An 18238-nucleotide genomic window follows, 5' to 3' on the forward strand; every position below is an offset into this window, starting at 1 on the left:
TTTCCACATGACGATGATGCTGGACTTTCGTACCTCGATTTTGTTTGATATCAGCTCAATATCCTCCTTGCTACTTGCTACTTACTACCTTAGGTCAATATCAGCTCAAGATACCACTTGCTACTTACTACCTCACGTAGTACTACCTCCGTCACATGAGAACAGCCCAGCTGATTTGCCCACCATGGCCCCTCCCGCCATCATTGCACCTTCAATCCTCGCCGCCGACTTCGCGAATCTAGGAGCAGAGTGCTCTAATATCATCGACCAAGATGCTACGTGGCTTCATATTGATATCATGGACGGCCACTTTGTGCCAAATATCACATTCGGCGCCCCTGTTGTTACCAAGATCCGCAGCCATGTTGCGCGGCCGACCGAGAAGCATGGCAAGGGGACATTTGACTGCCATATGATGATTGCGGAGGTACGTACCGCTTCCCCCACCATATCCGACCCCGCGAACACCAATTGATATATTCATGGGATATTACAGCCGAAAAAATGGGTCAAGGACTTCCAAAAGGCCGGATGCGATCTGTACTGTTTCCACTATGAAGCTGCAATCTCGAGCACGGCGGCCGAGAGCCCAGAAGAGACGAGCAACGCGAAGACGAACCCTAAAGAGATGATAAGATACATTCATGACTGTGGCATGCTAGCCGGTATCGCCATTAAGCCCGATACGAGTGTGGATGTTTTGTGGGATATTTTGGAGAACGAGAATGCGAATGAACGGCCGGATGTAGGTTGCCCCCAACTTCCTCCTTCAACTTGCTTCTTAAAAGAGCTTACACTGACGGGATACAGATGGTGTTGGTCATGACAGTTCACCCCGGGTTTGGAGGACAGAAATTTATGGCTTCCGAGTTGCCCAAGGTTACAGAGCTGAGAAAACGATACCCGGAATTGAATATCGAGGTTGATGGGGGGTTGGGTCCTGGAACGATTGACCAGGCCGCGGATGCTGGCGCAAACGTTATCGTTGCGGGGAGTGCGGTATTTGGGGCGCAGAATCCGGGCGAAGTTATTGCTCTGTTGAAAGACGCCGTTGAGAAAAGGAGAGGGAAATTATAAGAAATGAAACTATCGATTAGGTTATGAAGATATATTAGAAATGAAACTTGCTGACTCTGCTCCCGAGCATCACTGCAGTCTGCACAACGAATGATGGCAAGGATGGACACGGTCTATTTTGCAATGGCAACACACTCGTGAGTCTCTTACTCCGTAGGGCAGGCACCTACAAAGTACCAAGGTACTGTACATAGGTACGGTACGAAGTACGGAGTAACATAATAAAAGGCATCTAGCTGGTAAGTTATGTTACGGCAGGGGCTAGAATCTGGAGACCTGTATTACCTCAGCAACCGCCCACGTGCATTGTTCTCGCTTCTGATAGGCAGGTTTACCACAACCCCTTTTCTGTTCGTCATCTACAACTCATACCTCATTTGACTCGTTTTACATTGGAAAGTTCCAAAGTGGAATTACCACCTGCATCATGATTTCATCTTTCTTCTCTCCTCCCGTAGGAGAAAACTCAAGAAAACCCCCCCAAGGGAAATCAGATATTCCTGGTTTCACATCTGAACAAGTTAGTGCTACCGTTTTAGTGTCAGGAAGCGTGTTAATTGCTTCTAAAATTCTAAATACAATCCCCATGCTTTACCCACGTCATTTCCTCATGTACAAGCCTTGCCAATGCAGAATCCAGCGCGGCACAAGCTGCAAGGATCGACGAGCTCCCTCGCTCCTCCCATCTGCGGCCCAGACGCCAGTCAGCCACGAAAGCTTGCTTACACCCACGAGGGGGGATACGATCCATGGCCAAGGCGTGGGCGTCGGGAGAGGGGCGTGTTACGGCTCTTGGCGCTGAATGGTTATTTGGACGTCAAGTTCCTAGGTTTCGTAGGGGTTCTCGTCTTCGTCGGAAGGCCCGAGGAGCGGAAGAACCGGAAATCCCAGAGTTGGGGTTCTTCGAGGGATGAATGGCGTAACCATGGATGTGGAAATAGTGCCGTGATCCTGCCCTTTGGATCCTGTGCCGCGTGGCCTGGTTCACAGCATGTGCATTACCCTTCCACAATCCAGTTACATCCGGCTAACTCGGCTTCCCCCCTTATCTCTATCCTACTAAGTCACACTCAACCATCTCCGAGTTCGATCTCCAGTGGAAGAATGGATCCAACTGAACAATTTCTTTAAGATCCTTGACACTCGCGCATCTCCGTATATCCGCGTCTGTTGTATTAGCAATGACAATTTGTCATTTCAAGTCTTCAGACCTTCCTATAATTATACTTCTTTAAAGAAATATATAAATTTCAGCAGTGATAATACCGCTTATACTTAAATATCCCGTAAATACCTCTAAGGGTATGATACTTTCATCCGGCTCACTCTGTCTAGTGGCAGATAGTATGTGTTCAGACAACTCCAATCTAGAAATTTTACTAGCCTACCATTGTCCGCTTTTGTTTAGTACGCGTACTGTTTGAATCATTTATACCCCTCAGGAAGCTCAAGCTTAGAAGCTGCGAGAGTTTTCCTGATTCTATTCCTCTAAACAATTTAACTCGAGATTTTGTTCTCACGTTGAATATGGCCGTAGGTAAAATTCTCCCTTGAGCTAAATCATAAAATATGCAGATTGACTGAAGATGTTTTAGTCAACCATCCCTGCTCAAAATATACATTCCTTATTTTCTACCAGATATTTAGCTGAGTGAGCCCAGCTACCCTACGATAATAGCGATAGGCTGATAACGGCCAGCGGGACTACGCAAAAGTACATCCACAGTAGTGTCAACCAAAATCGTCAGGCTAGCTCCTGATATGCCAAAGGAGCTGTATCCGCGTGGGCCTGCCACCTCAATTGACGAGCTCAAAACCATTATTGAAGACGTCCGCTTGGTTCTAGTTACCATAGGGATCCCAATGACTGAGTAAAACTTTGTCACTGTTATTAAACCGAATCAACAGGAGATCAACAAAGCTTTGGAGTTATTCTTTAAAGAGTCTTTGTAGGATGGCTACTAGGCAGCCTGTCTTCTTGCTCGTCATATACACAAACAACACAGCTGTCAGCTGCATTCCTGCCGGCCTAGGCGAGCGGGCTGCTGTACTAGCCCAAGATGAGAACGTAGCTGAACTTAGCCGGTTTTTGTCTATCCTGGCCTCTTACTAGGGGGCCTCTTACCATTCATGATCGGAGTATGCCTAAGAAAAACATTCCGCGGATAAATTTAACTTATACGCCCATTATTAGGAACCACTACTACCACCGCTGCCAGCTGCTGCTTGTTCTAGTGCGGCTACTACTGTTGCTACTGCGTGAGTAGGGAAGAAGACATCACGATGGGCCACAGTCTAAAGCGTACAGCTCTAAGAGGACTAACCTGTAAATCGCCGTCCTTGACTGTGAGACAATCATGCCTCTACCAAAGCGTGATGATTTCCTAAAAGATATTCTTCAGCTACGAAGTCTTCGTTCCAAGAGAATCTGATAGATACTCGTGGATAGCAGTTGCCACTCCACGGTTGGTCAACAGAACTTGCCTAGTATCTTTTAAGAGCCTTTGGAGCTTGCCGTACTTAAATTTGCTTACCGGCTACTACCAACCAATGCCTTCCCATCGTAATGCCAGGTGCAGATGGTGTACGAGTATCTACGCCCATTAGTAGCCTTAGATCGGACAACTCTATCAGCTAATCGACGACCATGTTCTTGAACCACTTCTTAGTAACTAACCGATCCGCCCTCTACATCCCCAAATGTTCATCAAGGGGACGGCAACTTTAGGATCAACCAGCAGCAATAATCAGCCGGGAAGCATAATCGGGATCCCAAGCAACGTGAGCTATGTGTGCTTTATTCTCTGCCTAAACAATATTTCACAAGAGTAACAAGACCACCGTTAAGTCATCCTCGATTTTATATACTAGAACGCACACTAAATCCTCAATACTTACTAGTTCGATAGTACTTGGTTAAACTTCTATCTTCTATTACAGCTGAAGACATAATATCTTTCACTATAGCATGTACACCTATAAGTGCTGCTATAGTGGCAAATAATTTAACACGTGTTTCATCTGAAAACTTTATACCTTGATGTGAGCTAAATATTTTCTTTATGTCTTCTTTAGTTAGGCCAGCTTCTACCTGTTGCAGATTATAAACTTCGTTCTGATTCCTCATCTACTTCGCTATTATTCCTTTTAGAAAGAATATGGTGGAAGTTTTTCTGGCTATGTTTAAGTGCCAAACTCCAACGTATATATATATAGGTAGGTATTACATGCACGAGTACAAGAATCGGGATAAACTCTAACTAGATGAAAATTCTATACGGTTATAGCTACTATTCTGTACTATTACAACTGTAATTTCATTTAAAATATATTTCCCTTCCGGTTTCTCCCATAAAGATTTGTCCCGTTCCCATATATGACGAACCTCACTCTTGGGTAGTGGACTCAATAGTTTTAGTTCCTCCTTTGCTATTTCTACCTTCTGGTCTCCTGTATTGGATATAATACGATCCCTCTTCCTAAGTTATTGGTGCTCTCCACATCCGGCCAGCGGACCAGTATCAGAAAGCGGAAGCCTATGGATTAGCTCTATTTCGGAATTTAACAGACCAGCCATGTAAGTGGGCGTCTCTTTCAGGCATATATTTCCAAAGAATAGAGCGATATCACTCCGGCAGTTATAGTCTTATTTTATCTCGGAGAACTACCTGGCATTCTTCCCTCCGAAGAGAGCTTGAGTAAGAATTGTCAGTATCATGGCAGGTTAAACACCTCGCCGGTCTTGTAGATCTTGGCTAAAAATTTAAGCTGGTACATGCAGCCTGGAGGCTCTTGAACTAGGCCTAGACGAAATATATAGAACGGTGAAACCGGCTTGTTCCGCCTCCACACCCAGCCTTCAATACGTTCGATGTACTCCCTAAGACAGACTTTGGGCGGTAATTCTCTGTACGCCTCTGCTAGCTAACAGGTTGAGCGGGTGACTCTTGGAGGTCTTGAATATGTTTTCTTATGACTTAGGTTGAGAATCGAAGTGTGCTGATTTTTAAATCGAGATGTACAGGCAGCTTCGTACGATTGATTCTGTGAACAATATCATTTCATCGCAAGGGATTGGATGATGTAGATAGGTTAAATGAACCAGCTGACTTCGCAAGTTTTGCTATACTTCAAGTTTTCTGCTTTGCTGCAGAAACAAAGTGTTCGATTATTGAAGTAGCCCATAACTGCTCTATAATTCGCATAGCATCATGCTACCCTGACTCAGGCGTATGCTGAAAAAAGGCCAGATACTCGTTCTCTCGTGTACGCGGTGTATTGGTTAAGAGTGACAATTGCTGCCACATTATCAGATTAAATCTACGCTTCTATTATTACTCATATAGTCCGCCGTCAATGCTGCTAGCCAGCGGTATACAGCAGCTCGGCAGAGTCCCAAGCCTAATCGAAAATATAATCTACTATTAATAAGATCTGTAAAACACACCATCTAACGAGTCCCTGTCAGATGTTATAGGTATTCTAAAGCCTTAGTAAACGAAATGAGAGAAATATAATACACTATACGAAATTAGGAATAGATAAGCCATATACGTAAGACGTTTTATTATCTTTATCGATATTTATAGAGCGTCTATAGACTCGCCTATTCTCTCCCCGATTGGAAATAAACCAAGCAAAGGGGTCCCGTGCTTGGTAATGGTCGTTGTGAATTTATTTGAAGGTCATTCTACATATTTAGCAGTTTCTAGATCGGAAATGCAGTCTAGCCCTCATATCAATAAAAACGGACACCTCTCTCGGTCTTCGACTCCTATATAAGGAACGGGAATATAATTGGATCTATATATTCGCTGAATGTACTGATCTGGGTATAGTTTTGAACAAATGTTCAGAGGCTACTAATAATGCAGTCATGAATGACCTCAAAGCTCTTGGTCTGCTACAAGCCGTACGTCTAGTCTTGTTTGTGAGGCTTGAATCTAGATACAACATCTCTGCTATAAATGATCAAATTATCTACTGGGTCCGCGAACACTCCATTTAAAAGGCGCTTATAAGTTATTTCTATAATGTGGTAATAAGAATTAACCTTTCAGGTTCATTGGATAGTGTATAGACATATTCTAAGGTTTTATTTGCGCTCTATATCGTAGCCTCTACTCTACCCCTGCATGTATGTATGCTTGACGACAACGCCTATCACTACCTCGAGGCTAAGGCAATCGTAGATCTCCATGTAGGTTCTGTTAACCCATCCTTAGTCAGATTATGCTTTGCAAGTGGGCTCCCTTGTCCGTTCGTTGACACAAGGTCCGGCAGTGCAAGTACCAATTTAAGCAAATAGCTGTCACATACGACCATAGACTGAGGAGAAATGGGCATCCCGTCCGCTCTGCCATACACAAGCCTCAGATCGGCAGATTAGTAGTTGGGTGGGTGACCACCAGCGAATACCTGCTGTTGTATGTTTTTTTTTTTAGTTTCTTTTAATTAGTTTTATCAATCCTCTTTTGTCGTTCGCTTTGGTTCCACTTAGTACTACTATCTTCCGATAAAACTTTATGCTTAACCGTTCAATTTCAAGATCAAATCTCTTATATACTATATATTCAAGATGGAGCCACCATTTTATTTCTAAATAATAATTTCCAACATTCCTTCTAGCAGTTTAGACAAGGCGCTGAGCATGATCTCTGATGAATGATTTCTAATGTATCTCTGGCTCAAAGTGCGTTCATGAGCTCAGCAGTATAATAAGTAGAGAAATCTTGGGATCCAAGTACGCTGACTTGTTCAAAAGCATGGATAATGCAGGTCCTCTAAAGTGAATGTTGTACTTTCGACAGAGTCTCGTATCTTCTTCTCCCCGACTACGCTCACTGTCTTTCACCATAACCCCAAACTATAAGGGTCTTTGCCAAGGCTTCTCATTTTTTAAATAAAGGAAATAGAAATTTCTGCGGTCTTTAATTCTGACTAAAGCTGCAACAATCGAGATGTGCTACGGTACTCGAGTACCCAACTGTTGGTTCATGGGCAATAAAATCGGGTGGTGGGTATGTTATTTACCGCAAAGGAGAGGGAAGCTATACGAACCATAGGTTACGACGACACGCAAGATACAAACTGGTAGTAGCAGAGGTAGACGGCATTTTCACCCGGAGTGAAGCGTGTGGCGAGTCAGGAACCTGCTCCATCTGTGTATGAGGTATGAAGAATGGCCAAAGGAAATGTGGGGGGTTGAAATGGAACAATCGGCAAAACATCGCAAAACGTTGTCAATGTTGTCATAGATCACATGGCGGCCCGCAACTCGCGAGTCGCCATGTCTTAAGCAGCTTGTCAAGAAGCATAATAACAATAAGGTAGATGGGAAAGTTCCGCTGTTGCCAAGCTAGCACCTCCCCTCGCCCACCACACGGGTGCAAAACAAGGGAGTTGAGATCGGGCGTCCAAGAGCCCGCACCAATTGTGGCTCAGCAACCCCGAGCCATCACCGACTGCTGCTATTAATGCGCTCTCTGCCATTGGGCCACCATGGAGCAGCACTCGAAGATCGAAACTTGGGGTTTCCGCTTGCTGGGGTAATGCGCGGGGTGGTTGGCAGCTAGAGGCGCCGGAGCGAGGTGTCGGCATTTCAGCCCTCCAAATGCTCTGAATGGGATATAATTATAATAACGCTGGATTCCTCCTTCGGTGGCATGTTTTTAAAGACCGTACGACTTTTATGTATTAACGATTGCATTGACCACCCGTTTGTGTCTCGAATTCAACCTGTGCGAACCCTGCAACGATCTTAGGCTCGGCAGTCTTAGAAAATGGCGGTCGTCGATTTCCTCCTCACTCCCTGGACAATTCCAGTCGCGCTGCTGCTATTCTATCTCGTCCCCTATCTTACTTCGAACGCTGCGCTCAGGAGCATCCCAGGGCCACTTGCGGCGAGATTCTCGCGCTTATGGCTTCTTCTACAAGCTCGACAGGGAAGGCGATTCCTGAGTGTCGACGAAGCTCACAAGAAATATGGCAAGCTGGTCCGGATACAGCCAAACCATGTCAGTGTGGCAGATGACTCTGCGATCAATGCTATATATGGGCATGGCAATGGATTTTTGAAATCGTAAGTAGCTAGTTGGCTCCACAAGACTCGTTGCTGATTTCTCAAAAGAGAATTCTATGACCCCTTCGTTTCCATCCGGCGAGGTCTCTTCAATACCAGAGACAGGGCGGAACACACCCGCAAACGAAAGACTGTCTCCCATACCTTCTCTACCAAGAGCATCGCCCAATTCGAAACCTATATGCACGATAACCTCCACCTATTCGTGAAGCGATGGGACGAATTGTCTACGAATGCCCATGGCGGTTTTGCGAAGATCGACTGCCTTCATTGGTTCAATTACCTCGCATTCGATATGATTGGTGACCTTGCATTCGGGGCCCCCTTTGGTATGCTGGAGAAGGGCAAGGATATTACGGAGATACAGTTGACGCCTGGTGGTCCCATCAGCTACGCACCAGCGGTGGAAGTTCTAAACAGACGTGGCGAGGTCTCAGGAACGCTCGGTTGCCTTCCTCAACTCAAACCGTTTGCTAAATATTTCCCCGATCCCTTCTTCACTCAAGGCCTGGAAGCTATACAAAATCTTGCTGGCATGGCTGTTGCCAGAGTGGCCCAACGCCTTGACGGCAAGCAGGATGTGGACCGAGTCGACCTGCTTGCAAGGTTGATGGAAGCAAAAGATGAAAGTGGTAACCCTATGGGCCGCGAAGAGCTCACAGCCGAAGCACTCACGCAACTTATCGCCGGTTCGGACACCACCTCCAATACTTCCTGTGCAATTCTCTACTGGATCTTGAAGACACCAGGCGTTCTTCAAAAGTTACAAAAAGAGCTGGATGAAGCAATCCCCGATGGGACCGACGTGCCAAATTTCGAGACAGTTAAGGATCTAAAATACATGCGTAATGTTATTCAAGAGACAATGCGCATCCACTCCACCTCGTCTTTAGGCCTTCCACGCGTGGCGCCCCCAGGACCAGGTGTTGACATCCTTGGGCACCATTTCCCACCCCACACGGTTCTATCAGTTCCGGCTTATACGATCCACCACTCCAAGGAGATTTGGGGCGACGATGCTGATGAATTTGTGCCTGAGCGCTGGGACAATCTAACAGAGAGACAAAAGGGCGCGTTCATTCCCTTCTCACACGGTCCTAGAAGTTGTGTTGGCCGCAACGTTGCGGAAATGGAGCTGGCTCTCATTGTATCGACAACATTCAGGAGATATGATTTCGATCTGTATCAAGATGTTTTGGAGACCCGGGAGGGCTTTTTAAGGAAACCATTGGAATGCATGGTGGGCATTAAGAAAAGAGTGTAAAATATTTTGGCTCCGAAATTGTCATCGAACTTCAAGTTGTCTCGAATTTTGGGTAGTGAAGCTCAGAGACCTATAGGGACTGACTGCCGTAACCAGGCCGGCGTGTTAAATATAGAGATATACGGAAGCTCTTCGAGTCGGAAGAACAAAGTTGTACAATACTAAATTCGGTTGTTTTAGCCATCGTCTAGTAATCGTGCCACTATTGCTGCGTGGTTGCAACGGCTAGTGACGTGAAGTGACTGGATTATCTGGGCCCCGAATAGGATAGGGAGCTTTTTGACAATCTTTTCTTTATGTTTTTGCTTAGTTGTCTGGGAACTACGGTGTTTCTGCAGAATTCTGGTTGTCGGTGTGTTCCTTGGGCGCTGTCTCAAGTTGACTCGGTGTGTTTGTTCTGCATAACTCGGAGTAGGAGGTTCTTGGCTGCGAAATGGAAGCATACGAGTAGCCTGTTATTTTGTTTTGTTTTACTAAGTATATATACCCTATAATCCTAATCATTTAGGAATCTACTTTTTCTAGCGTACCAACCTTGCACAACTTTACGATCTCCTCAGGGGTTTATATACACAGTTCCAACCGCTTTTAGTAAACTCCATATCCGAATCCTATAAAGCTACCATCGCCAATGGCCATGATATCCAAGTCTCCCATTCTGGACCAATGTATCTGGCAATACTACGCACAATGAACTCAGGCTTATCTCGCCACCACCAGTATTTCTCATCATCAGCTCTATTCAAGACCACTTTAACAGCCGCGTAGTAATATGCTAAGATTGACAAAGCAATTGGATCGTTATTCCCTAAAAGATTCAAGAATGGTACATTTACAAATGTTTGCCAGCGCAGAAAGCATAGCAATATTTCCTCTAATACTGGTTTCTCGGTGATACAAGTATCGGAAGGAATGCAAATGGCGAGATAGAGTGTAAGAGACTCCATTCGTTCAACGTATATATCCTTGTTCCTGGTCCATTTCGAATTAATTGGGAGCTCGTCCAAAATATTCATGAAGATTGCGCCGGGATTTTCAAGAGATGGCTTCGCATGGGGAAAGCAGATAGGCATGGATAATGGTGGGGATAGTAGAGATGCGAACACTCCTTGGTGTGCTCCAAGAGGGCTGGCGATGACGAGGGAGCGGATTCCTCGAAGAAAAATGAATGATGTATCTCCACACCCGGACGGGTCAAATTCTAGGGCTGAACAGGCATGAAAATAAAGTAGGAATGAGGTTGCGAAGTGGGAGGACTGGATTGAGCGTAGATAGTTGTTACTGTACGATTCAGCTAGGAAAGTTGCGCGGAGGAGAGAGAGCGATCTTTGATGGTGTTTTGATTCGAGGGTGGCGTAAATTTGGCCAGATGGAGAAGGATGAGCAGACGTACTCTGGCGATTGCTGCGAGTGTGAATTGACTTGAAATGAAGATGCCGCGCAGAGAGTGAAAGGATTGCGTGTATAAGGAAGGGATGCTAAGACAGGTAAGAAATAGTGTTTTGGCTATGCAAGGCAAAATGAAAGAGCTGTCAAATTGCAGTGATCGCTATGACATACATGAAAGGCAAGTTGTAAAACATCTACTGCCCAGAGATTTTCATTCCCGATCAAATATTTGCTGGTTTTCGATTTGAAATACGTCAAGAGATGCATGTTCTCTTGATTGTCGAGAGCCGGATTATCTTTCATCCCTATAGCAGGTAAGGCATGTGCTCTTGACTTTGTAAAATCGCTGGATAAGCCAGGGAATATCAGGCTACTATGCGAGGGTTCCGGACACCCAGCTGCACGGGTATGGTCCACGGGGTCGGCGGCTGGGGAGGTCTTGATCTTAGATTTTGAGACAGCTGGCGCTCCTATTGTGAAAGTGCTGACTTGACTGCTCTTCCAATCAGGCATATTATGACCTGTATAAACGCAGGTATAAGATAGAGTTCTGCACCGTTTGCAGATTGGTTGAGATTCATCACACTAGGGAAGGCTAGTTAGCCAACTACTCTGTTGACAAGAAACTTACGAAACTAAAGAGACTGTCGAGGCATGTGTATCAGAGCTTTCAAACATCGCACTTATAAGGCGGCAAAGTAAGGTATTACAGGACAGAGCATACCTTCTTTCTTCTCTTCTTGCACCCTTGGCAACCTAAGTTGGACCTTCCTTTCGATTGACGAGTTGCGGCACCTCTAGTATGAGCCTGGGTATTGGTGAGAAGGCGTCCAGGGCGTTTAGGTGGCATGCTGATAGCGATGTCGCGATAGTGAATCCTAATTCGGGGCAGGCTCAGGATGACTGCACTCCCAAGGACGGAATATTTTACGATGCGGGGTGCTTGTAGGCAGGTCTTATCACGAGAATGATCGTGATAAATATCAATGTATATGAATCTATAGCTTATGAACGACCATGAATTGGCAGTGGGTGAGCTCCTGATCTGACAGAGCTAGCCCTGAAGCGGAAAGTTACGCTCTTAATTGCCGGGCAATTTCTAACGACGCTGGGTGAGATGCAATACTGCGCCTCTTATTCTACGCCGGCTCCGCAGTGAGATCGTCAAACTATCCCGATTTATTGTTGCAAAGGACGTATGCATTAGCTGGTGACGCGTTTGAACTGTGCGTAAGTTACTGTATTGAGATACACTCATTGCTACTGGCACTAATGAAGCTTGGAAGGTACTCGTATCGTATCTCATCTCTTACAACACGTAGCACAAATATGAAAATGGCTTAGAAGCACTCCGTAACTCGTGGTCCCCCTTGACACGAGAATATCAAATGAGGAATAAGCTTGGAGTCTCTCACGAAGCACATTTTTTCTATAAGATACCGTGAGTTCCCGTAGTACCGTTCCCTCCCAACCTCGATCTAGTATCTATTCAACTTCACCCAACTTCCAGCTAAGAGCCAACATGCTTCTGAAACTATTGCTTCCACTCGCGTTGAGTAGCCTGTCGATTGCGTCGCCAATGCCCGGTTCCAATGCATATAATTACAATTGCACCATCGATCGAGCAGTCGACGGGGCTTTGGTTAATGGCTCAGTTCCCATTGACACAAGCCCTATGACTGCCTGGGACGGGCCTAAAATCGCCGCTTTCAACAACACAGCTATAGAAGATTGGTCCTTCGATGCGGTTTCGGACGACGCCCTCGCTGGCATCACGATAGCCTTCAGCCGCGGTACAATCGTTGGTCGGCCCGCTGCCCAGCGTGTCTACCTCTTTGCCGCCTTCCCAAACGGTACAACTTTCTCTGATATCACCTACTTTGATTTCTCAACGGTCAAGCAGTGTCGTGGCTCGACTGTCGGTACCTGGACAAATGTTACTACCGGCTCGACTTGGACTTTCAATGCTGCAACAGACCTGAAAAGTGCGAAAATCACCATTGACTCACCAAGAATTAAAGGCGTCTATACCATCAAGTCCAAGAGCCCCCCATTCTTTCCCAATGGCAAAGGACCCGGCGACATTGAGGGTGATGTCTTTTTCTCACCCCTACTCTACTGGCAAGAAACAGCAGCTATCGGCGACGTCAAGGCCACCTTCACACTCGATGGCAGCCAGCTTGAATTCCGCGGAGTTGGAGGCCGAGAGCGGAACTGGATGCCCATTGGTTGGGCTCAAGTATCTGATGGTTGGCATATGTCCCGTGGTGTTGCGGGGCCTTACATCTACGTTATCTGGACGCTAGACTCCAAGATTGACGGCAAGAAGTATGACCATTTTGTGCTGATCAAAAACAAGAAGATCATCTTCCAGTCGGCGTCTTCCGAGATGTCTGATACTGAGAAATATGGGGTTTATAACTTCCCCATTGAAGGACTGATTAAGGGGCCTTTTACGGATAATTCTACAGGGCAAGGAGCGGACTTTATCAATCCTGTTTCGAGAGAGCGCTGGAACTTCGTGATGGATAATACTCAGGTTGTGTACTCAGAGAGAACCGGTAAACTGACAGGATATAATGGGTTTGTGGGAAAAGTCTCTGGAGGAAAGGTTGGCGGGAAGCGATATGAGGGATAAGGGACTTCGCAACAGTATCAGTTTGTTTAGAATGACCTGAAGGAGAGATACAAAGTCGGAAACGTGTAGCGGGCTATTGAAGAGGGGTGTGGGATAAACTGAGTTAAGCTAGATGTAAGAATAGGTAGATTGAGGTAAAGTAATGAATTACTTGTCTTCATGGTGGTGTATTTCGAGCTAACTTGGTAGGCATTGTCCATGTCTCATCAGAGGATTGAGGGGGGAGTGAAATACATCATGAATGGATTCGCCTGTCGCAAGTCGGTATCAAATTATCAAAGGCAGGATATCAACGTCATACTACCATGCACGCTAATATGTTCATTCTCCTTTCTGAGCACCTCAGAGATCAAGCTTGTAACTCATTCACATTATGCAAAAGGGGCAAGCCAAGCGGTGCCAAACGTTGGTTCTCTTGGAACCCGTTATCTAGGTGGCCGTACAAGTCAAGCAAAACTGCGAACTCCTCGTCCGCAAGCCCTGCTAGTAGACCGACTTACATTATGCTACAGAAGAGGATGGACAGAGCACCAGATCACCAACATGCTCAAGGGAGGCAATCTGAACAATGGCATGAGCCCCTGCCTCGGTAATACCTCAACTCTCCCTCACACGGGCTGATTGGCGGACAGAATGCTCGAAAGGTTCAGCCTAATGCATCGACTTCCTCCTTAATGCCGATCCTGCACGCGCAGCTTACCATACCACTCTCTTGGTGTATCTTCGTACGAATATGACGACGTTCGGAGGGAGCATTGTGCCATGGTACGAGCTCCTTTCTCCTCAACTGGATGAATCATGCCAGTCGTTGTGCTGGCCCTGCTCTATATAGATTTCCCAGCTATGCAGAGCAGATAGAGTTGTATCATCCTTTCCCAGTGTAATTTCCTCCGCAGTTTCAAACCCTCCACCAGTATAGGTTACCGCCAGGGTTACTCTGGTTTGTATTGCTTGGATGACTCTCCTGCTGATCCTGGCCATAAACCTCCCCTAAGACAGGTCTCGCCGTTACATGAATCTCACGACAGCGGACAGGTGTTCCAGTAATCATAAATCCCTGAGTGGATCGGATGCTAGAAGCCAGCCTAATGCGTCTGCTCAATGGCAACTCTACACGCATGGCCTGCCATCGGGCAGCACTTCCTCCCTTGCTGCCGGTATGTTCCGAGAGGCATCTGTAGAACCCCCCCCCCCCTTCTGACTATCTCGATCAAACTGTGCAAATTTCTTCATCATTCTCTCCGCCATAAAACCTTCACATGTGGTCTGACTATGCCGAGTAACAGCAGGAGCTAAGAACCATAACACCACCTTCCAGACGATACTATCCCCGTTTTCATAAGGGTCATGGTGCCCAGGACCCGCCAGTGGGCTTGTATTCAAACCCCTCTGATCAATACAACTCTGTCACCGACATGATTCTGTCTTGTCTTGCCTTGATTGTATGAAATTATCTGCTCCTCGTGCAAACGAACCCTTTGGGATGGATCCACTGATGTGATTTCGCACTTGCACGAGTCTCACCATGCCTATTAAGTAGACTAGCTATCGTAACCTTCGATACAATGCTATGCCTGGTATTTCATGGATGATACCACGGACGTTGTATTCCTATCCTCTAGCACAACTTTGCTGCTAAGATGCCCGTCTTGTATGAATGGTAACATGTTCGTGAGAAGCGCTAGACGATAACACCTAAGATTCCTGCTGTCGGTCTTCGGACTTTCGAAATCATATAGAAGCATTTGTTGACGGCAATTGCGAAGGAGTATCGTGCGTATTTAAGCATAACTTTTTGTGGCAAAGAGAATTTGAATGCACTCAACTTTGTCGTTGACAGCTTGACAACGAAGTTGAGTCGGAGGCTCGGTCATACGTCGTTTCGTGCGACTTAGGTTGCATCTTTGAGGGTGGATGGCTTGCTTCTCATGAAGACGGGGGACGGAGAATTCAAGAGCGTTGGCATGGCAAAGTTGAATTTTTGGGGAGACGAGGGAGATGAGGGAAACAGAAGTTAGGACTGGACCATTGTCTGAGTTTACAGCCTCAGACTAGAGGTAACTTGAAGTCTCGGAAGCCTTCCTCGATATTGTGCGGATACATACTGGGTAAACTTAAAATAGGGTGGGTTCAGTGACATAGAGTCCGAGGATATTCCCTTCATACTTTTATCAAACTACCGGAATCCTGTAATACTCATCTACGCTCTACCCCTATCTAAGCGAATTGTCCACTGCGAATCTTGTGAAGCCTATCCTTGTATCAATAAGAAAGCGTGATCTGCGAACGCCGCCCCCCATTTGCGCATGGGGCTGAAGATAGTCCCGGTGATGATGGCATTGTTCTACGAGTATCGGCTATCGATGGAATATTTGAACCATTCGAAGGTAAAATACAAGAAGATACTTCGTAAGCCTAGCAGAATAGAGTACAGGTGGCTAACAGAGGGTTGCGGGATGTGGTTGACCCGAACGCCGCCCCCTACAAACGCCCCGACTCGCCATCGTTTTGACCTCTAATTTCCGAGGCAGTTCTGATGTTCTATGAGCCACCACGACAACTCAAAGCGTGGTAGCGATGTACAAAAGTATCTCGATAACGCGACATGGACGAGCAACGACTAGCATATGCCCCTGACCTGCTTCGCGGCGGTCTTGAAACGCGACTCACTTTGCTTGGGTAGGTGAAGCGAATGCGAGGTCTTAAGGACAACACCCTTCACGCTACTACTCTATGTACAGTACATGGGTAAGGGGTATTAGTATTAGCGAATGCGATAGATTGCGCAGCCCCCATGTACGGTAGCTACTAGGCAACCGACAAGTTGTTAAATCGAAGGCCATATAGTAGCAGCGACAACCCATCCGCAACATGAGGATCAGTAGTTGAATTTGCTACTAAGCTTTGCCCCTTCGAAATTCTCGTCTGCCATGACAGCCTTTATGATCAAGGAAGCTATTGGGCTTCTTGCAGTCACCATCGTCTTTTTTCAATTGAGGAACTTTCTCCGGTGGCGAGCTCTAAAGATATGGGGTCAACAACATGGTTGTCAAGATCCAAAGATTGTGCCCAATAAATTGCCATGGGGACTTGAGAGATATTCCGTTCTTATTACTGGCTTTGATGGTTGGTGCCCTCACCCTAATTTTGGATATTGCTATTCCCTCTCATATCTCTGTCACCCTTTCACTTGGAAGGAGGAGCTGCTTTGGCACGAGTAGTAAACTAAGACTGACTCAACAAGGTATCGACCCCCTCGAGGATATCATACGCAAACGGTCAGAAAAGATGGGCTGTCATACGTATCGTACTTTCAGCGCATTCAATAGCAGCGTCGTCGGTACTTCGGAGCCGGAGAATATCCAAGCCGTTCTTGCAACAAAGTTTCATGATTTCGATATAGGAATTGCGAGACAGAAGAATTTCTTTGATATGCTTGGAAACGGTATCTTTACGGCAGAGGGAGAAAGATGGTCGCACTATCGACACCAGCTCAGACCTCAATTCACGCGTGACCAAGTCAGCGACTTAGATTCCGCCGAGAAACACTTCCAAGTTCTCCTCAAGACACTGCCCGAAGAAAATGCGCTGGGGTGGATCGAAGGAATCGATATTATGCCGTTCATATATCGATTCACGATGGACGTCAGCACCGAATTTCTTTTCGGTCAGTCCGTGAATAGCCAGTCTAACACTCTAAATGCTCTCGATTCGGGGAATAGAAAGGACCTCAAAGAAGACATGGATTTCGCCGAAGCTATGGACGAAGCTCAGAAAACCATCCTTTTCCGGATTCAGATGAAGTCTTTTTATTGGCTGTATTCGCCCAAGAAATTCAAAAAGGCATGTGAGATAGTCAAAAGTTTTGGGGATCGTTTCGTCCGCGTAGCACTAGATCCGGACTATAAGCGTGCGCCTGTGCTGCCCGGTCAGAAGCCAAAGTTCGTTCTGCTCGAAGAACTGATTGAAGAGACAAGGGACCCCGTCGAACTGCGAGACCAGATTCTCCACCTTCTGTTGGCTGGCCGAGACACCACATCCGCCCTAATATCCTGGACAATTGCTCTGCTCTCACGCCACCCAGAAGCGTTTGATCGGCTACGCCGAAGTATAATTGAGCACTTTGGTACTGAGATACAGCCTACGAATGAATTGACCTTCACATCGCTTAAAGGCTGCAAAGAGCTCACATATGTGCTGCATGAGACACTTCGACTATATCCCATCGTACCAATAAATGGAAGGAAAGCAGTTCGAGATACGTTTCTCCCTACCGGCGGGGGCCCAGATGGCAAGAGCCCCGTTGCAATTAGGAAAGGGGAAACTGTGGGGTACCATACCTATGTAATGCAGCGCCGAAAAGATATCTGGGGAGAAAACGCGGATGAGTTCCATCCTACGAGGTGGGAAGGCAGGAAGCTTGGCTGGGAGATGATTCCATTCTCTGGTGGGCCACGAGTCTGCATTGGCCGTAAGTTTCCGCCTGGGGAATGAAAGGGCATCTGGAGGGTTGCTAATTGAGAACTAGAACAATATGCGCTGAATGAGGCATCGTTCGTGATTGTGAAGATGCTACAGCGGTATGATAAGATCGAAGCTTTGGATATGACCGCACCCCTTAAAAAGTCGCTGTCATTGACCCTTGCGCCTGGGAATGGGGTCAAAGTCAAGTTGCATAAGGCTGCTTCATAGTTGTCGGGTCAGGGATTCGGGCCTTCTTCTTCATCGTACTCTTGTGCTTCAGAAGACGACGCTTTAGTGTTACTCCAGAGTTGACAATCCCATGGAC

General features: G+C 46.3%; 5 protein-coding genes across 5 annotated transcripts; 4 read left to right on the forward strand and 1 right to left on the reverse strand.

The window, feature by feature from the left end:
• Positions 1-184: 184 nt before the first annotated feature.
• Positions 185-1077, forward strand: BP5553_02898 (Uncharacterized protein; the record flags this gene model as incomplete). Its single annotated transcript, XM_032011521.1, has 3 exons — positions 185-427; positions 497-745; positions 811-1077. The coding sequence occupies 3 exons, from the start codon at positions 185-187 to the stop codon at positions 1075-1077; spliced, it is 759 nt and encodes a 252-aa protein (XP_031871214.1).
• Positions 1078-7859: 6782 nt separating this feature from the next.
• BP5553_02899 (Cytochrome P450) lies at positions 7860-9422 on the forward strand (the record flags this gene model as incomplete). Its single annotated transcript, XM_032011522.1, has 2 exons — positions 7860-8158; positions 8207-9422. The coding sequence occupies 2 exons, from the start codon at positions 7860-7862 to the stop codon at positions 9420-9422; spliced, it is 1515 nt and encodes a 504-aa protein (XP_031871215.1).
• Positions 9423-10033: 611 nt separating this feature from the next.
• On the reverse strand, positions 10034-11661 carry BP5553_02900 (uncharacterized protein; the record flags this gene model as incomplete). Its single annotated transcript, XM_032011523.1, has 3 exons — positions 10034-10900; positions 10983-11396; positions 11536-11661. 3 exons carry the CDS (start codon positions 11659-11661, stop codon positions 10034-10036), a joined length of 1407 nt encoding a protein of 468 aa, XP_031871216.1.
• Positions 11662-12333: 672 nt separating this feature from the next.
• BP5553_02901 (uncharacterized protein) lies at positions 12334-13449 on the forward strand (the record flags this gene model as incomplete). Its single annotated transcript, XM_032011524.1, has 1 exon — positions 12334-13449. One exon carries the CDS (start codon positions 12334-12336, stop codon positions 13447-13449), a length of 1116 nt encoding a protein of 371 aa, XP_031871217.1.
• Positions 13450-16379: 2930 nt separating this feature from the next.
• BP5553_02902 (uncharacterized protein) lies at positions 16380-18141 on the forward strand (the record flags this gene model as incomplete). Its single annotated transcript, XM_032011525.1, has 3 exons — positions 16380-16575; positions 16694-17920; positions 17978-18141. 3 exons carry the CDS (start codon positions 16380-16382, stop codon positions 18139-18141), a joined length of 1587 nt encoding a protein of 528 aa, XP_031871218.1.
• Between the last annotated feature and the right edge of the window lie 97 nt (positions 18142-18238).

Source organism: Venustampulla echinocandica (genome assembly GCF_003357145.1).
Source record: "Venustampulla echinocandica strain BP 5553 chromosome Unknown scaffold_1, whole genome shotgun sequence".
NCBI lineage: Eukaryota > Fungi > Ascomycota > Leotiomycetes > Helotiales > Pleuroascaceae > Venustampulla > Venustampulla echinocandica.